This window comes from Panicum virgatum, chromosome 1K, assembly GCF_016808335.1.
Source record: "Panicum virgatum strain AP13 chromosome 1K, P.virgatum_v5, whole genome shotgun sequence".
Taxonomy (NCBI): Eukaryota; Viridiplantae; Streptophyta; class Magnoliopsida; order Poales; family Poaceae; genus Panicum; species Panicum virgatum.
In genome coordinates, this window is record NC_053136.1 from 53,999,460 (window position 1) to 54,020,088 (window position 20,629).

The following is a 20,629-nucleotide window of genomic DNA, read 5'->3' on the forward strand; positions in this document are numbered from 1 at the left end:
CAATTTTCGGGATGTTACAGGAAGCTGCTGATCCCCCCTAGAGTCCAAGTCTTCTTGTGGCTGCTCTGCAACAACAGAATTCTCACTAGAGATAACTTGGGGAGGAGGAGAGATGTGGAGGATAATTCTTGTCTCTTTTGTGCTGAACAAGAAACAATTAATCACCTTTTTTTCAATGTTGTGTTGCAGTGAGTATCTGGCTAACCTGTTCAGAGATCTTGCAGGTTCACCTTTCTGATTTTGAATCAGTGTCAAAATGGTGGTTGTGTCGTAAAAAGCACACTATCACCAATATGTGTACCTCGGCTATCATTTGGAGTATTTGGAAACTCAAAAATTCGTTGTGTTTTCAGGGAGGTGTATACTCAGACGTCAAGGTCGTGCTGATCAGAGCGGCGGGTATGCTGCGGAGATGGAAAGTACTATGCAAGGAGGCAGAAAGCACGCATCTAGAAGAGGTCGTGGTGGCGCTGGAACAAAAAGCGAAAGAAAGTCTAAGAATTGGCTGGCTGCCAGCAAGCTTGGGAACGCAGGGGATGACGATGACCCGAGTGACTTCTTCATCAATCTTCGGCGCATTGCCAGCAAGCTTGGGGGGCGCAGGTGATGGACCGAGTGACTTCATCAACTTTTGGTGCAGCGCTACTGTCTAGCGAGACTACTCATATGTCTGTTTTGCCTGCTATGTTGAACTTGTAGCGGACGCGCTTCGAATACGTGTACACTTTTTTGAATATTTTGTTCCTTGGAATGAAATGGGGGAAACCTTTGGTCTAAAAAAAAAGGTTGAGCGACTATGGAAATTTTCTTACCCACCGACAGCATGTTGAGACACAACCACATGAAGAGAAGGAATAAAAAAGATAACTTTGGAACACATGACACATTATCTCTTCTATCCTTCGACCTATAGGTTGTTCCCTAGCTGGCCAGGTCAAAGATGGTGCGGCAACGCCGCACCTAGGTTTTCTAGTAACGTCAGAAATGATGCTCCCAATATCTGTGCAGACTGCGTGCGTGGATATATTTGGCCCATCAATAGGATGCTGAAGGCCCAATATCAGTGCAGGACAACCTGGTTTGTTGGGCTTCGCAGTCTCTTGATGGCAGTTTTTCTTGAGGGTTCTGTTGATGGCAGTTAAGAAAAAAAAGGCAACTGTTATTGGGCCTTCAACTCCCAGTATAAATTAACGGTCCATCATTGTTAAATACTATCCTCTCAAAAAAATCATTGTTAAATACTACAGCACTGCATGTCAATAATGAGATGGATTAATTTTCAAGTTGCAAACGTGCAGCCAACGACTGAATTCGAATTCTCCATGCGGAAATATCTGATGATGGAACATTGGTTAATGGAACAAATGTTTTCTTTTCGCGAGAGCTTCAAAATGGTTAATGTATGGTGAACAAATCACTGTCGTTGATTTTTCTTAAAGCAACGGCTCTCTCTCTCGCAATTCCAGAACCGTCCGACGTGGACCCGCAACCAACCGGGAAATGCCCGCGTCTTCCAGATTCCACACCTCCGCCACGTGCTCCCTCGCCTCCGCCTCCTCCCGTTCCCCTCCTCCGCGCCGCCGCCAGGCCGCCTCCCTCATGGGCCAGTCGCCGAGCGCGCCCCCGGGGCGCAGCGGCAGCCGGAGCCGGAGCAGCTCGCGGTGGCAGCAGCCCGGGCTCGGGCTCGACCTTGGGTTCCTGCTCGGCCGCAAGCCGCGGCCTGGGGACGAGAGGCCGGACCTCGCGAACTGGATGAGGTGCTTCCTGTCGCAGCGTCTGCCACCTCCGTCCGCGGAAGCTGAGGCGGAGGCCGAGGGGAAGGCCGCTGGGAGCTGCGAGGAAGAGGAGGTCGGTGGCGAGGGGGCAGACCACCTCGTCGTCATGGTAAACGGGCTGTACGGGAGGTGCGCACGCGATGGTTGCAGTGCTTGACTGCTTGTTGTCAGTTTTTACCTCTTGTCTATTCTAACTTTGGTGGTCTGAGTTTTGACCAGTTCGGCGGACTGGAAGTTTGCAGCGGAGCAGTTCGTGAACAGGTTGCCCGGGAAAGTCTTTGTGCATCGTGAGCGCTCATACTCTATTACTCTGCTAGTTTCGCACTTCGATTTGAAATGGAATATGTTATCGCAAAGGGGGGAGGTTCAAACATAGAAATGTGAAGTCACATTAAATTTTGAAGGTGCAGGTCATGTGTAATTCTAAAAGCAACCGCTAAGCAAATCGACACTAATTAGAGTATAGGATGGAGCTTCTTAGAATCACAGCTTGAAATCGATTGAAGCAGTACACTAACAGTCTGATATGATACAACTAGGAGTGATGTGCGGCGCAGTCTAGTTTACAAGTTAGAATTATGTAATGTCATCTCATGCAGTCATGCTACCTAGTTAGTTTGCCATATCAAATATGGCAAACTTCCACTGTACACTTAACTGTTATTGACCTTACTATAGCTTAGAATAGTCTCGTGTATGCTATTGTAAGAGTACTTATCTAAAATATTTCTTTATTGCAGGTAGTCAGAGCAATCATTCAAAATTAACATATGACGGAGTTGATTTGATGGGTGAAAGGCTAGCTGAGGAGGTACAACCAAATAGTAACCCCGTTAAATGAAGTTTTCATTTTCTAATTCATTCATTTTCGGGTTATAAGCCAATTCATATATTAGTATATGCTTTAGTATAGTGAAGTTGACAGTAAATTATAGAATTAATTAGAAGGGTACTAGATGAAAGAAATATCTATCATGCAGGTTCGACAAGTTGTTCAGAGAAGAAGAAACTTGAGGAAGATATCTTTTGTTGCTCATTCACTTGGTGGTTTAGTAACAAGATATGCAATTGGAAAACTTTATGAACCCGCCACCATTGAAACCTCTTCTCTTGATACTGATAAGCTTAATGATGAACAAAAAATACCTGGTGCTGGTGAAATAGCTGGTTTAGAACCAATCAATTTTATCACGTCTGCTACACCACACTTGGGCTCAAGATGGAATAAACAAGTAAGTTTCATGGTTATTTACTTATGTGCAGTTGTGAATGCCTGATACATTCTTGTTCTATCTTATTATTAGCTTTTTTTTAGCCCACCTAAGTCCCATACTCCCATGAGCCTCCCGATATTCTGAACTTTGTCTATCGTATAACTTTTAGCCCTGAATCCCAACTTGTTTGGGACTGAAAAGTTATTTTGTTGTTGTATTATTTGCTGTATTCTTATTACTGAATACCCTAACTTTTCTCCTCTAGTTTTTTTTTCTATCAAAGTGATCTCAATACCAAAACAGTATCTGTACGAAGACCCTGATTCCTTTTTATACCTGTGTTTTTCGTCAGCTTCCCTTTCTTTTCGGCATCCCACTTTTAGAGAAAACTGTTGCCAGAGCTGCACATTTTATAGTTGGGAGAACTGGTAAACATTTATTCCTTACAGATAGGGATGATGGGAAGCCTCCGCTTCTAGTTCGGATGGTTGAAGACTGTGATGACGGGAAATTCATGTATTGATCCAGTTACTATCCCAAGTGACATCAATCAGTATACTTCATAGTTCATACGCTGGCTTCAAACATCTTTATCACTCTGCTACTGTATGCAGGTCTGCTTTGCGCTTTTTTAAGCGTCGGGTTGCCTATGCTAATGTAACATATGATCGTATCCGACTGATGCCACACATTTTCTATTTTCTGCATCAAATTATTGGTTGAATTATCTGTTTGGTCGTGCCCTTGACTCATTGCAAAAGATATAGTTGGTTGGAGAACATCGTCAATTCGGCGTCAGCGTGAATTGCCAAAAGTAAACCAGCACTCCTATTTACTAAGAGGAAATAGAAGTCTTCCTGTGCTTTACCACTCATATTTTTATAATGTGGTCTTTTGTTTCCCAGCTTAAGTTATCAGCAAACGATGAAAAGTATCCTCATGTTATTAATGTCGAAAAAGGAAATTCAGAGGATCATCAAAAAGAGGAGTCTGTAGAAGCTTCGCTGGCAGATAGCTTAGAAGGTAATAGTGCTAGATTTGCACAATTGCACGTCTGGCCTTTTGCTCCTTTTTTCTGTAGTCTGGGTAGAGGTGACTGTAGGAGTTGCAGGAAGCTGAAATGTTGCTGCGTGATAGCTATTAAATGAGTAGGATGTGCACTGCACATGTTTACAAACTAGAAACTTTTAAGCAGTGGGTTTTCTGCTAGCTGTGCATTAAGAGATATACTTTTACAGAGAAGATGATCCGAGGCCTTACACAAGTGAGCTGGGAACGTGTGGATGTATGCTTTCATAAGAGCTGGCTAAGATACAACGCCCATAATAACATCCAGGTAAGATTTGTATGCTATTGGAAGAAATTTCTCGATTATTCTAGTACTGTTGGACACTTGGACTTGCACTCATGTGTTTAGCGAACTGTGGATTCATATTACAAGTAACTCACCAACTGGGAACTGAACTACTAAACATACGGCATTGTACTTCTTGGGCAGCTGAGAAAGAATCATCTTATGCATCATTCTTATTATTGTTGTACCTGATCAGTAGCTGTGGTCTGTGGCCTTCCCGTCGATATATGTGATGTTTCCTTTTCGGATACTCCCTGATACTCGGTAATATTGGAATATAGAGGTGTTCCATGGAAGTCTGAGCATTCGCTGTGGATTTATAATTGGTGCAGGTTAGGATTCATCCAGTTAATTCGGATGGAGAAGATGTCATATACCATATGATAGACAATTTTCTAGTCTAGACGGCTAAGACTAGCTTTCTCGACAGCTCATTCTGATGAGTTCTTCATGAGAGGGTCCGGTGAGTAACTCAAATCTAGATAGTTGATTGTATCAGTGGATCAACATGTACTCAGGCATACTATGAGGTGACTAGAGTGTGTGACCTGATTTCATTTCTAATTGCTGACAATGTAAAGTGTTAGTAATGTAAATGTTAGCTTGAAAGTTCAAAATTCTTGTAAATATGCATTCTAAAATGTTGATCAAAATTTGGAAGTTGCAACAGTGTAAATTTTCTGATTGCTCTCTTTAAATCTCACCTTTTTTTTATGCCCGTCTGCTTTATAGTCTTTCTGCTTAAAAGCACCTGATTGAAGTTGTGCCATCATCCTCAAGGGATGGTTTTCTGAAGGACTGACAAAGTGATCTAATTTGAGATCCTTATCATTTTTATGTTTAGCTTTAATCCCACCTGCTTAGAAGAAAACGGGAAGGGGAGAGCTGGTGGTTACCCGTTAAATCAGGTGAATTCCCCAAAAGGAACATGATTAACATTCTGAAGTCGCTCTAATTATAGTCAATGGGGGTCAGAGAACAGAAGTGAAAGCTTAAAAGAGATGCCCCAAAATCCTCTTCTGAACACCACCCCTCCTCAAGACCTTTGAGGGGATGATGAATAGCCGACATCAGAATTGTAGGAAGTTAGCCCAGAAAACATAGCGGAACCAAAACTATCAATTCAAATAGCTTTGCTGCATACATCAGAGCAGGAGAAGGGGAGGCACCGTAGAAGAAGCTCGATCAGGGGATGGGCAAGTACAGCGACGGGAAGGACGGCGAGACCGGCGGCAGCTACCCGCTGGTGGCGGTGTGCATCGACAAGGACAAGAACAGCCAGAACGCGCTCAAGTACGCCACCGAGACGCTCGCCCACAAGGGCCAGACCATCGTCCTCGTCCATGTCAACACCAAGGGCACCTCAGGCAAGCATCCCTGCCGCCTTCCGGGCAGTTTAATTTTTCTCGCCGGCGGCGACCGCCGTGTTTCTGACGGCGGCGTGCCTGCAGGAGGGGTGGAGGACGCCGCCGGGTACAAGCAGCCGACGGACCCGCAGATGAAGGACCTCTTCCTCCCGTTCCGCTGCTTCTGCACCCGGAAAGACGTACGTACGCGAACCTCGAAAGTATTTCAGAGGTCTGATAGTACGATATAACACGCGCTTGACTGCAGATCCAGTGCAAGGACGTGGTGCTGGACGACCACGACGTGGCCAAGTCGATCGTCGAGTTCGCCGCGCACGCCGCCATCGAGAAGCTCGTCGTCGGCGCCACCGCCAGGGGCGGCTTCGTCAGGTGAGCGATGTCTTTGTCGATGTCCACGCGTCCAGCGCGCACCGTATTCCTCTTTCCTCATCAGGCTTCGACGTCTCTGAACGACAAGAGAAATAATCCCTTTCTGGTTCGGTTTGTGAAGGTTCAAGGCGGAAATCTCCAGCACCATCTCCAAGACGGCGCCGGACTTCTGCACCGTGTACGTCGTGACCAAGGGCGGCAAGGTGAACTCGGTCCGGCAGGCCATCCGCCAGGCGCCGGCCGTGTCGCCGCTGCGGACCATGATCCAGGGCCCCAAGCCCGACCAGGTGCACGCGGCAGCGCAGAAATGGACGCCGCCGCCTCCATCGAGAGGTTTGTCTTGTTTGTAGCACTGCCACTCACCTAGTAGTATAACAATACTACAATGCGTCACCCAACAAATTCTGGCAGGTGATGTTGCCGCGACACCGATGATGCAAGACAATCCGATCATGTAAGTTTCGGCGTCCACTCGCTCGCGGTCTCCGTCGACGACATGTTTTGCTGATGACCTCGATGGCTGTTTCGTGCGGCCGGCGACAGGTCTCCGTTCGCGAGGTCGACAGGGCTGGGCGCGGGGTCGGCGCGGAAGCCGTTCCCGGAGTTCTCGCTGCCGGAGTCGTCGGACATATCGTTCATCGGCTCGGCCCCCCGGCGGAGCACGGAGCGGTACCCACTGTGCCCGCCGCGGCTGTCGAGCGGGTCGGAGGGCCTCGACCAGCACAGCTTCGAGGCGCGCACGCCCAGCCGGTGGGGCGACTCCTTCGGCAACGACAGCACGGCAGCGCACTCGCAGACCAGCACCTCCTCGTGGTGCTCCCAGCCCACGGTACGATCAACACGAAATCAAACCGTAACCCCAGGAGACGGAACAGAATTGCATGATGCAAGTTGAGTCGTCGATGCGAATATGCGATGCAGGACGACATGGAGGCTGAGATGAAGCGGCTGCGGCTGGAGCTGAAGCAGACCATGGACATGTACAGCACGGCGTGCAAGGAGGCGCTGAGCGCCAAGCAGAAGGCGATGGAGCTGCAGCGCTGGAAGGTGGAGGAGGAGCAGCGGTCGCACGAGACGCGGCTGACGGAGGAGTCGGCCATGGCGCTGATCGAGCAGGAGAAGGCCAAGGCGCGGGCGGCCATCGAGGCGGCGGAGGCGGCGCAGCGGCTGGCGGACCTGGAGGCGCAGAAGCGTATCGGCGCGGAGATGAAGGCGCTCAAGGAGGCCGAGGAGCGGCTGCGTTCCATGGGCATGGGCGGCGGGGCGCGCGAGTCCGTCCGCTACCGCAAGTACACCATCGAGGAGATCGAGCTCGGCACCGACCACTTCAACGAGGCCCGCAAGGTGGGCGAGGGCGGGTACGGCCCCGTGTACAAGGGCCACCTGGACCACACGCCCGTGGCCATCAAGATGCTCCGCCCGGACGCGGCGCAGGGGCGGTCGCAGTTCCAGCAGGAGGTGGAGGTGCTGAGCTGCATCCGCCACCCCAACATGGTGCTCCTCCTGGGCGCCTGCCCCGAGTACGGGTGCCTGGTGTACGAGTACATGGCCAACGGCAGCCTGGACGACTGCCTGTTCCGGCGCGGCGGCGGGCCGGTGATCCCGTGGCAGCACCGGTTCCGCATCGCGGCGGAGATCGCGACGGGCCTGCTGTTCCTGCACCAGGCCAAGCCGGAGCCGCTGGTGCACCGCGACCTCAAGCCCGGCAACATCCTCCTGGACCGCAACTACGTGAGCAAGATCAGCGACGTCGGGCTGGCGCGCCTGGTGCCGCCGTCCGTGGCCGACTCCGTGACGCAGTGCCACATGACCTCCGCCGCGGGCACCTTCTGCTACATCGACCCGGAGTACCAGCAGACGGGGATGCTGGGCGTCAAGTCGGACGTCTACTCGCTGGGCGTGATGCTGCTGCAGATCGTCACGGCGCGGCCGCCCATGGGGCTGACGCACCACGTGGGGCGCGCCCTGGAGCGAGGCACCTTCGCCGACCTGCTCGACCCGGCCGTCCACGACTGGCCCATGGAGGAGGCGCACCGCTTCGCCGAGGTCTCGCTCCGCTGCTGCGAGCTCCGGCGCAAGGACCGCCCCGACCTCGCCACCGTCGTGCTCCCGGAGCTCAACCGTCTCCGCGCCCTCGGCGAGGACAACATGGAGTACTGCAACCCCATGGGCGGCCGCGGCGGCATGCACAGCTCCTCCGCCTTCCATAGCGGGCCCTACTCGAATCCACGACACGTAACGCCCGTTCCGCCCTCCTACTTTCCCATGGTAATATCGTTAACGCTGGTGGTTGCCTGCCTGCCTGCGCTAATCTCGAATCCGATGTGCATGCAGGATGGGGTGAGTGATCCATCGCTAGCGAGGCCGCACCACAGCTCCAACGGCAGCCAGGCGGCCATGCCGACACGGAGGCTCAACTACAACTGACTCTGACTGACTCTGACTGACTCAGAGAGAGAGAGATCCTCTGATCGCATTCGAGTAAACGCCCCCTAACCAACCGATCGCCACGGAGCAGTGCGAAACTAGCTAGTCACTGAAGATTGATTGATTGGTTAGCTGAACTGAATGTTATCCTGGTCTGAGTAGAGTGTGGCTCCTGCAAAGTGCAAACCGATGCAGCTAGCAGAAGCAGAGCGCCATGGCAATGCCAATTGCCAATTGCGCATTGTTGGCGGCAAGTTCTACCCTGTGCAGTGCCTGTACTATCTACAGTAGATTCTTCAAAAGTTGTGCTACCTCTGTATAAACAGCCTGAAATTTCAAAGACAAATTGGGTACCGACGGTTTCTCCCAAAAACCATTTTGAAATTCGCATCGCATGATGTCTACGGCTGGCTCACCGGTGACAGGCCACTGGAACGAAGAATTTGGATGGACTTCCGCTTCGTTCCCTTCCTTCGTCTGGTCCAAGTCGCCGCACGGAACAGGACAATCCCTCTGCCTGACGCTGAACCGGCCAGCAGGCAACACGTTTCGCGCAACGTGACGCGGCCTGGAACCTGCCGGTTCTCGAGATGGGAGAGCAACAACGTGTCGTGCTCGTGTCGCCGATACTAGTAGCACGTGGAATTGACGTGCGCTCTACCCGACAGCCGTTGCCGTTGCCGTTGCCGGTGTTGCCCTGTCCATGCCAGAACCACCGCCCGCCGGCCTTGTCTGACGAAGCTGCGTAGCGAACTGCCGAACTGAACAGCAGCAGCAGCAGGCCAGCTGATGCAGCCTTGCTTGCAGTTGCAGCCCTGACATCAAACCGGCTCCTCCAATCGGGGGGAAAAAACTATTCGCAGCTGAAGGCTGAAGCATAATCAGTTGATCGAGTCAGCTAACAGCATCACTAGGCAAGGCATGTTGCATGCGCATCTACGAGATGGCGACTGGACGGTCACCTCACGCAGGGGCAGATGCAGGTTCGACGTAACTGGGACTGGGAAGGTCGGCAAAAGCCCAGACGCGGACGCGACCCCGGCCGGCCGATTGCCGAGAAATTTTTTCAAAGAGAAGATTGCCGCGGTCACACGGCTGGCACTGTTGGTAACTCTGGGTGCTGGCCTGCTGGGAGAAGGGAGACATGTATCATCATGGTGTGGTCGTGTGGAGCGGGCCAAACACGCTGCACCCTTGGTGCCTGGCACGGTGGTGATAGATCAGGCTGCTTCTTTGGGCCGTGTAAACCAGCCGCGGCGGGAGGAGGCTAGCACTAGCAGCGGACATGGACATGGCTTTCATGTCTCACGGCCTGGCGGCGGCCTGTGCCATGTCTCACGGCCAGTCACCAGTTCACCACGCCCTGCCCCATGCACTGGCGGCGTCGCCGAAACACATCGAGGGAGAGCATCGCCGGAGAGCACGCGAGATGCAATGAAACCGGCCGGAATCGTCTTCCACTCTTCCATTGCACCGGTAAACCGTAGCAGCAGGGGCCACGTCCGGCGCCGACGCGGACGTTGCCTAGCTAGCTCCTGCACGCAGCCTCGGGCGCGAAGATGCCTAGGGATCCGGTGCGCGGCGCGGCGGCCGAAGCCGGGGCTCCAGATCCCAAATGCCCATTGGCGGTGTAGTATACTGTACTGCACAGGTCTACAACACGGGAGACACGACTCTGAACACTGAACAGAGCAACATGCTGCTGTTCTAAAAAAATATGTGCAGTGTCACCAAACCGAGTTGCCAGGGCCGCAGGATCAAAATGCTTTCGTGGAGCAGATGAGAACTCCTCGCAATTTTTTTTTTTAAAAAAACATTCGTGAGATGCGACAAGGAGCGCAGTGGTGCTCCACAGACCTGCAAGGTCGAAGCTCAATTGCTCAAACACCCAAAGGGCCAAGAACCTGTCTGCAAAAGAGCACCCCATCCTATTCAATCCTACCCAGAAGGAATCCTGCCTCTGACTCCGTCCGTCTCTGCAGCTGGGCCCGAACGCAGCCCTCCTCACCATCCCCATGAGGCCTGCTCGTAGCCAAGAGCGCAGCCAGCACGCGCCAATGGCCATACGGGACTCGTGTCAGGGATCAGACAGACGAGCAGGCTGCTGCTGCGGCGGCTGCGACGTCGGCTACTACCTGCAGTAGATGTAGATCCTACTGTAGATACGATGACGCCGGCGATGGATCCTCGATCCGTCGCCTCGCCGAGCCCCCAAACTTCCAAACAGTGGCAGGGGCTACGCGACAGCCTAGGGCACCTTTCGCTTCGCCTCCGCTCTCACGCTTCCTTCCTTTTCCTGCCCTCTTCGTCGCCTGCCGTCTTCCTTTCCTTTCCTTTCCATGGCAGCAGTTGCTCGTTCTCCTCTCTCGCTCTCTCTCTCTCCAATCAGCGTGCGCCCAGGTCAGGATCGCAGGATCTCGCTCCGGCATGCATGGCCTTGGCGTGTGCGGCCATGGATCTGCATCATCCAATCCGACGCCGTCGTCCCCTTTGGTTAAAAATAAAAACGTCGGGTTCCATGTCACGAGCACTGTCATCCTACTGCATCATGCGATGCGATGCGAGATGTACACGTACGTACCACCATCCACGGATATCCTGTGGACGCCGCATTGACTTTCCCTGCGCCGCCTGCCTCGCCGGCGCTTGAAATTCAATGGCCGCACGGTGGGAAAGACGACACCGCAACACAACTCATCCCAGCGTAGTCGTGACGCTAGCAGCAGCAGGCGGCAACAACAAAATTATAGTTGCTCGCTTTTCTGTTTCGTCAGTGGAGCTAATAAAGCTCTTTTATCCAAATTCCTCAACGCAGTTGCCTTGAGCTGCAGCTGATTTGGAAATGCAACTCTGGGAGCAGCACTGGTTGAGCACTGAGCTGCAGTGAGTGGCAAGAAATTTCTTCATCCTTGCTTGGCAGCCGATACACGGTGGGGGGTGGGGGGCATGAAGAGGGCGTGTCTCCATTTTTTTTTACAGCAAAGAAGACAGAGCGCACACTGTTCACGCTATTCATACTACCCCTCTACTGCAGCATAGCGGCACGGGCGACGCCCCACCGGGCCCACCTGGCAGGGCGGGCTCACGCCATTCCCACATGCCCTCCATTAATCCGTTTCCTATGTGCCGCCCCTTTCGCAGGCCTACAAATCTATCCATTTCCAAGCAACTCTCTCTCTCTCTCTCTCTCTCTCTCTCTCTGAGCCGCCATGGCCTGAGCTGAGCTGAGCAAGTGATGAGCAGTGCAGAGCAGCCGAGCCGAAGGACCTGACTTTCGCTTCACTTCCGTTCCCCTGCTTTTCGCTGTCTCTCCTGCCTGCCTCTCGTATGCTTCCTTTTACTGCGTAAAAATTAGGATGACACGCCAAGCGACGCCTAAAAATGACCAAAAAAACCGTGCATGCAAAGTGGCACCCCACACAGGCCCGGGCCCCAAAGAAGCAAACGGGAGAGCAAAACGAGAAAAGAAAAGAAAAAGGGCATACCTACATTGTTGCAAGCAGGAGTGCTTTGCCTGCCCTCCGTTCTTGCACAAGACGGACAGGAATAAAGCCATAGAAATGAGAAGAAGAAAAATAAAGTCGATTTGGTTCTCGTTTGCAAGATTTGATCCATTTTTTAGGAAAAATAATACCAGAAGAAGATTTGATCCGTCCATCATTCCGTCAAGGATTACGGAATCCAAGAAGCCAGCATCAAGGCCTGCCATGTTGATATCGTCATCATCTTCTCCACCAGGAGTTTGATGGATCACCACCACCAGCAACTCCATTTCCAATCCACCACCAGGAGTTCGACTGGCTGGTATTACAAAATGGAACGCGATTGCTTTCTTAACAACCCATATTATATGATTATCATCTGGAGGACCATGAACAACATTGAGGTAGAGAAAGAGGGGAGAGAGAAAAAAAAAGAAACAAGTGCTAAAAAGACGCGAACTTAATTCCTGGAGCAACTGCGACAACAATGGATGATGTGGTGATGGTGGTTGCTGTGGCGGCGGCTTGAATTCCCAAAATGGCTAGGGGGGAACGCCCCTAGATCCCACATCTCATTGCCTGCCAACCAATCAGGCAACCAACCTTCCATCCGTGATCAATCCACCCGGTCGGATCAGGACGGGAACCAATCAATCGGTGGGAATTGTGGATTTGTGGCGAGTCATCATGACGGCGGCGGGGCGGCCAGGGGCTGCGGCTGCGCCTGGGGCTGGGCCACGAACGGGTGCTGCAGCAGCCGCATCGCGGACGGCCGGTTCGCCGGGTTCTTCTGGAGGCACAGGCTGATGAAGTTCTTGAAGTCCGGCGAGGCGGTGCGCGGCGCCTGCGGCGAGTCGGAGTAGCAGATGGCGCACATGAGCGCGGCCCAATCGCCCTGCTTGCCGAGGTTCTCGCCGAGGGGGAAGCGGCCCAGGTAGAACTCGAGGATGCTGAGGCCGAAGCTCCAGATGTCGCCGGCGTACCCGTCGTAGGCGCCGTCGTTGAGGTCGGTGTTGATGCGCTCGGGGCTCATGTACGCTATGGTGCCCACGGAGGAGTTGCAGGGGTCCATGGTCTGGTTCAGGATGCGCCCCACGCCGAAGTCGGCGATCTTGACGCGCCGGCCGGAGTCGATCAGGAGGTTGGAGGGCTTGATGTCGCGGTGCACGATGTGGCGCCGGTGGAGGTAGGCGATGCCGGAGAGCACCTGGCGCGCCACGTGCGCGAGGAAGCCCTCGTCGGCGATGCGGTGGCCCTCGAGGGAGCCGCCGTCCATGTACTCGAGCAGGATCTGGAGCTCGCCGGCCTGCTCGTACATGCCGTGGCAGCGCACGACGGCCGGGTGCTCGGCGGTGCGGAGGATGGCGATCTCGCGCGTGATCTGCCGCCGCACGGCGTCGTCGTGGTTGCCGTAGAGCACCTTGAGCGCGTAGGCGCGGCCCGTGGGGCGGTGGCGCACCATCCAGACCGTCCCGCCGGCCCCGCTCCCGATGCGGCGCACGCGCTCCAGCTCGCACAGCGGCGGCGGGTTCGGCGGCGCGGAGCCGGCCGAGGTCGGCGGGGTGGGCGCGCCGAGCGACGCCGGCCCCGACATGGCCCCAGACGACGACGTGGACGACGGCGCCGAGGACGGCGGGAGCGGCAGCGGCAGCGGCACCGCGAGCGAGGTCAGGTCTCGCTGCGGCAGCGGCAGCGTGAGATCCGGGCGCCGGCGCGACCGCCCCGGCGTGCCCGGCTGCTGCGGCGGCTGCAGCGCCCGCGAGTTGGGCGGCCCGCCCGGCCTCATCGCGCCCTCTGTCGTGCGCGGCGGAGGAGACGCGGACGGGAGGAGAGGGAGGGAGCGCCGAGCGGGACGGGGCGCGTGCGCTGGTGTGGCTCTCGTCACGTTCGCGTTGCGTTTTGTTTGGGCTCGCGCAGTGGGGGGAGAAGAAGCGAAAGAGAGGTCGGGGCCTCGGGGCAGCTCGGCAGGGAACTGGAAGGCGGATTCGAGAGGGACGAGTGTTTTTTTTATAGACGACGGGCAGAGAAGGAACGGGACGGGTGGGGGCATTTTCCCGGTTTTCTGCCGACGGAGAAGGCCGTTTCATTTGGTCCCATGTTTCTTTGTAACTGTATTTTGCCCTTCGGCTGGTTGGAGCTGCTGGACCCTGCCCCAGCCTCAGGATTTCCAGCAAGTTCAGCGACCGCACCAGCCCCAGCTGCGTCCTTTCCAGCGAACCGAACAGGGGGTATTTCGTTTGGGCAACAACGTTCTTGCCACATGTGGTGCCTTTGAGATGTTCTTCAAATTCCGCTATCATTGCCCTAATATGTTTTCACGTTACTTGTCCCTTCATCTGCGACACCGAACTTTTTTCGCGACCGTGTCTGAACACATTTTTCAATAAAAGGTTTGTGACACCTAAATTGTTATGTCATCGTGGAGGAAACTAAAATCTCTTTATAGCTAAAGAATGAAGGGGGCAGTAAAAAGATAAGTTTGTTGGAGGTCACACTATAGAGTCAGTGCGTGGTTCCTTGGAGGTATGTCACGCTAAAACCTTAGTAGGTTCCTTGGCTGGCCTGTTGACAAACCTTCTAAAGTATGACAAAAAAAAAAACAGGGTGTATTGCGTTGCTTCTAATTGAATTCCCCAAACAGATGCATTATCTTAAAAAAAATAGGGTGCATTACTTTCACCTAAACAAAATGCCCAAATAGAGTGTGGATTTTTATGCGGTCAAAACAATCCATCCACCGCAAGCATCAAGACTAGTCAATGTTCTTGTGACAGACCACGCTTAGTAAATTCCTTGGTGAATTCCAAATGTTCCGGGAGAATCTGTCAAGTGATGTGATCAAACTAGCTAATTACTTCATCAACTTTTTGCATATTGTCGCCGCCAAATCTGCTCAAGGATATCCTTAGCAGTAGGGTTTATAGGTAGGGATCGACTGTTCTAGAACTCGATGGTACAAGGAACACAAAGATTTAGACAGGTTTGGGCCGCGAGTTTGCGTAATACCCTACGTCCTGTGTGGTTTGTATTGCCTTATGTGTTGATAATTGTTTGGAGGGGGTCCCTGCCCGCCCTTATATATCCGGGGGGACATGGTTACATGGAAAGTCCTAGCCGAGTACAGTTAGAGTCCTACTACAACACAATCGGGTAGTTTTATTTGTACTGTAGCTAGTTCTATGTCTATTCGAGTAGTTACAAAAGAGGTAAGGTACATCCATGAGCTATCCCTTACTCTAGAACATTATATGTCTATAAGCAGTCCCGCTGTCCCGGGTTTGACAAGCCCCCGAGCTCTTCGTAGCCGAGACCTGCAGGCATCGAGTACTTGGCTGGGCGTCTTCGAGTACTTCAAGTAGTCAGAACATCCTTCTGGTTGCTTCTGATCCTTCCTTCAGATACGTCGAGTAGTCCTTCAAGTACTTCCGTTTGCTTCGAGGCTGTGAGGTGCTCAAGCCCTGAAATCTTGATCATATATGGTGCGCGAAGTACTCGCGCTCTATATGGAGTAGCCCCCGAGCCTTAGGTTGAATCACAGAATCAGGCTGAGGGTCACTTCAGACTATTTTCCAAAAAAATTAAAAAATAAATCTCTGATGCCTATATCCAGCAGCCCCCGAGCCTTAAATCAAAATCTCTTTTGCTGCGAGTAGCCCCCGAGCGTAGATTTGGAATTAAGGATTTAAGTTGTGGCATCAGATTTTATCCTTCAGATTATTTGCAGGATTCATCAGATCCGGAATCCGAAAAGATCTCTTTTTCGGGTAAAATCCCAGAAAAATGATGCAATTGGATCCGCCACACTGATTGCACCCGAAATAATTTCAGTAATAAAACCCGGGATGTACGGCTCTTTATTCAGTGCTCACATGAGACATTACTGTTTAGAGAATCTGCATTATTGCAACTTTGACTGCGTCCGTGAATGCTGCCATGAATGCGTCCGTGAAACGTACACTGTTGATTCACGGGTTCTCCTTCAGCAAGTCTCCTTGTGGCTATAAAAGGCAGGGGAGAGGTCCTTAGCAGAAGCACCAAAGTGTAGCAGCCATGGCTTTTCCTTGGTGTTCTTGCTCTCGCCCTCCTGAAGTTTGTGTAGTCCTTTCCAGCAAGAAATGCTAGAAGAGAACTTGCGAGTGACAAGAGAAGTCTCTGCTACCTCATCCTGCATACCTAGTGCTCTCATCGGATCCATTCAGGACATCATGTCCTTGCATATTCCAATGAGGTAGGGTTTCAGAGGATGAATGACACCACATTGTGTCCTATTCTTGGGATGGCCTGTTTCTAGGTGCCCAAGAACTGCATCTCTGGTGGGAGACTTAATCTTGTCACAACATATTTTGGGAGAAGGAGAAATTTCTCCACAAAATGCTACAAGAGGACTTGCCAGGTGATTACTATAATCTGCCTCCAAACTCTTGAAACTTTCCTCCCAGAGTACGAGTATCATTATTCCCTTAGTGGGAATAACAAGTTTGTTCGACTTTAATCAGGAACTTCCATTGTCGATTCACTGATTTTGTGTTTTGATTTTTAATTCCGGCGGCTAAAATGCCACGGATCGTATCATCTGGGGATGATATTGTGGTGGGACAGACTGTCCCCTCCACCACAGTGGACCCATCAAGTGGGATCGGAGCTACTCCTTCAGTGAGTAGTTCCGATGTGGATAAGACCGTCGATGCGGGTAAGCTGGCCGTGATTGCAAAGCCTGCCCGTAAATTTGGCATCAAGGGATTTGTCCTAATAAGAGCTCCTGCGTAAGTTCTTTAGAACTTGTATGTGTAGGATCTGTTTTGAATCTAGTAGTTTGTAACTACTTTGTCTTTGCAGAGCTGCGGTCCTAGGAGAGGACGTGAGAGCTGAGAGCCACTCGGCTTCTCAGTCGGGGCTGGAGAAGCTCCCGAGTACTCCTGAGATGAGTGCTCATGATGCAGAGGTGATGGCCAACGCTATTCTTCTAGATTCTCCATTGCCGAACTTGGAGAGGGCCAATGAGGAAATTCCAGAGGATGGCGGAAGCGGCAGGCTTCCAGGAGAAGGAGAAGGCGAGAAGCTTCCTGAGGGAGGCGATGATAAACAGCCTGCGAAGACCCCTGCAGGTAAGCTTGTAGTGCCTTGTAAAAAGGTATCCTTTTGTTTGCTCTTAATGTAATTATGTATCATGTTCTTCCTTTAGATTCCCAAAACACAGGGAATACTGTAGGAAGGATTGAAGAAGTGCCCAAGAAGGCTGTTGTTGTGGCGAGTACTTCCCAAGTTACATCGGGAAGTGACTTGTCGCGAGAGAAGGTGGAGCATGCTTTTAAGCTGCTGGAGGTAAGTAGTCGAATGCTTCAAGTACTTTTATAGTAGATCGAGTAGTATACTGATCTTTTTGTTTTGCAGGAGGTACTGGGACGAAAGGGTGTCCAGACGCTAGATGAGACAGAGCTAAATGTTCTCAAGGAGAGGGTTAAGACGCTCTCATCTAAGAAGACTGCTCTTGAAGGGAAGCTGAAAAAGCTTTTCCAATCAAAGAAAGGTTAGTATTTAGCATTTGATATGCACTCGACTAGTAGATCTGCTTAGTGTTTATAAGATTTTCTTTCTATCGAGTACACAACTTGTGCCAAATCTTTAGAGATTCAGGAAAGCTTGGTACTGGATTTAAAGATTCTTATGTACCGAAACGCAGATGAAATAGAGAAGCTCAAGAAGATCAAGGAGGACTCTGATCGTGAGGCAGCATCGATGCTGCAACAACTTAAGACTTTGTCAGAGTCTCGAGACTCGATGCAGCGAGAACTCGTGGAGCTGAGAGATGTCAGAGATGTCGCCCTGGAGGTAGCCGAGGCCATGGATATCCCAGTTAGAGATGGAAATGAACCGCTCACACTGGCAAGGAGGCTTCGCAAAGTTCCCGGAGCTTTTGAGAGATTTGTTTCGACCATCACTCGCCAGTACGTGGGTCACATACTTGGGTTGATGAAATCTTATTGGCCAAGTACTCGTCTGGATGCTCTTGGACGAGGAGCCAAGGCTGATTGTACTGAGGATCAGTTTCGTCAGTATTTGGCGGAAACTTCCGGGGTGGCTAATCAGATTGTAGAAATCTTGAGCAAGGCAGAGTCTCCTTAAGCTTTTCTTGTAATTGAGTTGGCGTGTGAGCCGGAAGTACTTTGAACAAATGTTGGATATTTGTGTAATGTTGAGTACTTGATGGTAGGATTGTGGAATCCCTTGTTGTGTCGAGTAATTGTACTCGTGGGTCCTGAGTGTAGGCAGCATCGGGCTCAGTCATACTAGTAGATACAATGCATTGTATCCATGGGTGTCTTAGGAGGCAACATATTCTCGAATCAAATCGAGTTTGTATGGTTCTGAATCATAACCATAGTGCTGACCGGTTAGGATTGAATCCCGCGGGATTAACCAAGTGGGAATAGCACAAGAAGGTATAAGAAGCCGTAGCTTAGAATAGATTTCCTTTTTGGAGGATTTTTTTCCACTAGCGCGTGGCTAATATGGACTTTATTGTCCAATCAGGGGGAGAACTCTTATTGAGTATTTTAGGAGGTATAATAAGTTTCTTGATAGATAAGAAGACAGGCATCTCTCGACAACTACTCAGAGTACTAAGGGAAAACAGGAGTACTTTTTGTATCTCAAGCAAGCGAGTAGTACCCGTCAAGTACTCGAGGCAAAAAGATTCTGTAACGGAGATTCCCATAGTAAACCAAGCAAGCGGGAAACTTGTGTCAACTTATTTTAGAGTATCAAGGGCTTATCTGTACTCTTTGTGGGGTTTTCATAGTTGACCATTTAGGATAGACCTTGTTCGGTTACCCAGATAGTATGCAATTGTTTACGAAAATGGCCCGATCGAGTAGTATGTCCTATTAATGGACTGGATTAATTTCTAGAATAGGACTGTTAGGATTGAACTCCGTCGAGTTAACCAAGACGTGAATATTCTAGAAACATCCCAAACTTACTCGAGCAGAGCGAGTAAGATGTCCTACCTGAGGACTGGAGTAACTCTAAGGCAAGTCTGTTAGGTACTAACCCCGTCGGGTTGTCCAAGATGAAGGTGCCGAAAGAGTATCCAAGACCTACTCGAGCCAGCGAGTAGGGTGTCCTTTAACCAAGGACTGGAGTAATCCGTAAGATAGAACTGTTGGGTACGAACCCCGTCGGGTTGCCCAAGACGTAAATGTCGAAGGGCTATCCAAAACTTACTCGAGCAAGGTGAGTAAGGTGTCCTTTAACCAAGGACTGGAGTAATCTTTAAGACAGAACTGTTAGGTACGAACCCCGTCGGGTTGCCCAAGACGTAAATGACAGAAAGATATCCAAAACTTACTCGAGCAAGGCGAGTAAGGTGTCCTTTAACCAAGGACAGGAGTAATCCTTAAGACATAACTGTTAGGTACGAACCCCGCCGGGTTGCCCAAGACGTAAATGTTAGAAAGATATCCAAAACTTACTCGAGCAAGACGAGTAAGGTGTCCTTTAACCAAGGACTGGAGCAATCCTTAAGACAGAACTGTTAGGTATGAACCCCGTCGGGTTGCCCAAGACGTAAATGTTAGAAAGATATCCAAAACTTACTCGAGCAAGGCGAGTAAGGTGTCCTTTAACAAAGGACTGGAGTAATCCTTACGATAGAACTGTTAGGTACGAACCCCGTCGGGTTGCCCAAAACGTAAATGTCAGAAAGATATCCAAAACTTACTCGAGCAGGGGCGAGTAAGGTGTCCTTTTAACCAAGGACTCGAGTAACTCTTAGGGCAAGTCTGTTAGGTACTAACCTCGTCGGGTTGCCCAAGATGAAGGTGCCGAAAGAGTATCTAAGACCTACTCGAGCAAGGCGAGTAGGGTGTACTACCGGAGGACTAGAGTGTCTTTTAGGACAGAACTGTTAGGTACGAACCCCGTCGGATTGCCCAAGACGTAAATATCAAAAAAGCACTCGAGTGAGAACCATAAAAACTACTCGATAGCTATTCTAATGCTGAGCAAGACTTTCGAGGTGGGGTATTGGTCGTGTGAGCGAGAGCCAAGTAGTCGATATAGGAGAAATCAACTTTATTTGGATTTGTCGAAATTACAATAACTGTAAAGTGACAGACTCTGACACTTAAGACCTACCCCTTACTCGTTGGACATGAGCAATGGTTTACATAACTGAATAAAACTTATTCGAAGATAGTACTAGTCGATATGGGGTCGACTAGATTTGGGGTAGAGTTAGTCGATGCAGAGGTCGACTAGATTTATTGGTGGGGTCTCCTTCAGGAGAGGTGCCCCAAGGGCCTTGCGGAGTGAGTCACACTGGAAGATCGTGTGAGAGCTCTTTGGGTAGATAAAGCACTTGCGTAGCGGTACTTTGTTGATCCTGTTTCCGTTCTGAGACGATTCAGCTTGATGCTGGGTGCGTGGTTTACCCTGAGGACGGGTACCGAAGGTTGCCGGCTTGTGCTTCTTGAAGGATGCGGAAGCCGTTGGGGGGATACGGTAGTTGGAATAAGGGCTATATGCCTCAACTTCCTCCCGTTTCTTTCTCCTTGAGATGATGATGTTGAGCGCATCGCGCCCAACATTGATCCCACTGCGGAGGTCGTAGTTGGAGTAGTCGTAGTTGTCGCCTTGTTGT

General features: G+C 51.2%; 3 protein-coding genes across 6 annotated transcripts; 2 read left to right on the forward strand and 1 right to left on the reverse strand.

The window, feature by feature from the left end:
• The first annotated feature begins 1,461 nt into the window (after positions 1-1,461).
• LOC120644384 (putative lipase C4A8.10) lies at positions 1,462-5,055 on the forward strand. 2 transcript variants are annotated; one of them, XM_039921018.1, is made up of 10 exons: positions 1,462-1,904; positions 1,995-2,062; positions 2,516-2,586; positions 2,756-3,007; positions 3,342-3,505; positions 3,604-3,659; positions 3,751-3,803; positions 3,895-4,012; positions 4,228-4,325; positions 4,676-5,055. In XM_039921018.1, exons 1-10 carry the CDS (start codon positions 1,501-1,503, stop codon positions 4,745-4,747), a joined length of 1,356 nt encoding a protein of 451 aa, XP_039776952.1. In that variant the 5' UTR covers positions 1,462-1,500; the 3' UTR covers positions 4,748-5,055. The 2 variants fall into 2 exon arrangements, with proteins under 2 accessions (XP_039776952.1, XP_039776949.1); XM_039921015.1 differs by lacking the exon at positions 4,676-5,055 and adding an exon at positions 4,430-4,669.
• On the forward strand, positions 3,441-8,890 carry LOC120644368 (U-box domain-containing protein 35-like). Of its 3 annotated transcripts, XM_039920990.1 has the most exons (14): positions 3,441-3,505; positions 3,604-3,659; positions 3,751-3,803; positions 3,895-4,012; positions 4,228-4,325; positions 4,676-4,806; positions 5,188-5,710; positions 5,795-5,889; positions 5,958-6,079; positions 6,201-6,412; positions 6,491-6,533; positions 6,623-6,908; positions 7,001-8,314; positions 8,414-8,890. In XM_039920990.1, exons 7-14 carry the CDS (start codon positions 5,536-5,538, stop codon positions 8,504-8,506), a joined length of 2,340 nt encoding a protein of 779 aa, XP_039776924.1. In that variant the 5' UTR covers positions 3,441-3,505; positions 3,604-3,659; positions 3,751-3,803; positions 3,895-4,012; positions 4,228-4,325; positions 4,676-4,806; positions 5,188-5,535; the 3' UTR covers positions 8,507-8,890. The 3 variants fall into 3 exon arrangements, with proteins under 3 accessions (XP_039776924.1, XP_039776930.1, XP_039776938.1); XM_039921004.1 differs by lacking the exons at positions 3,441-3,505; positions 3,604-3,659; positions 3,751-3,803; positions 3,895-4,012; positions 4,228-4,325 and having other exon boundaries at positions 4,725-4,806; positions 5,188-5,251; positions 5,493-5,710; XM_039920996.1 differs by lacking the exons at positions 3,441-3,505; positions 3,604-3,659; positions 3,751-3,803; positions 3,895-4,012; positions 4,228-4,325 and having other exon boundaries at positions 5,493-5,710.
• A 3,296-nt stretch (positions 8,891-12,186) lies between these two features.
• LOC120644400 (mitogen-activated protein kinase kinase 5-like) lies at positions 12,187-13,979 on the reverse strand. The gene has a single exon (XM_039921025.1). The coding sequence runs from the start codon at positions 13,772-13,774 to the stop codon at positions 12,674-12,676; it is 1,101 nt and encodes a 366-aa protein (XP_039776959.1). The 5' UTR covers positions 13,775-13,979; the 3' UTR covers positions 12,187-12,673.
• Positions 13,980-20,629: the final 6,650 nt, after the last annotated feature.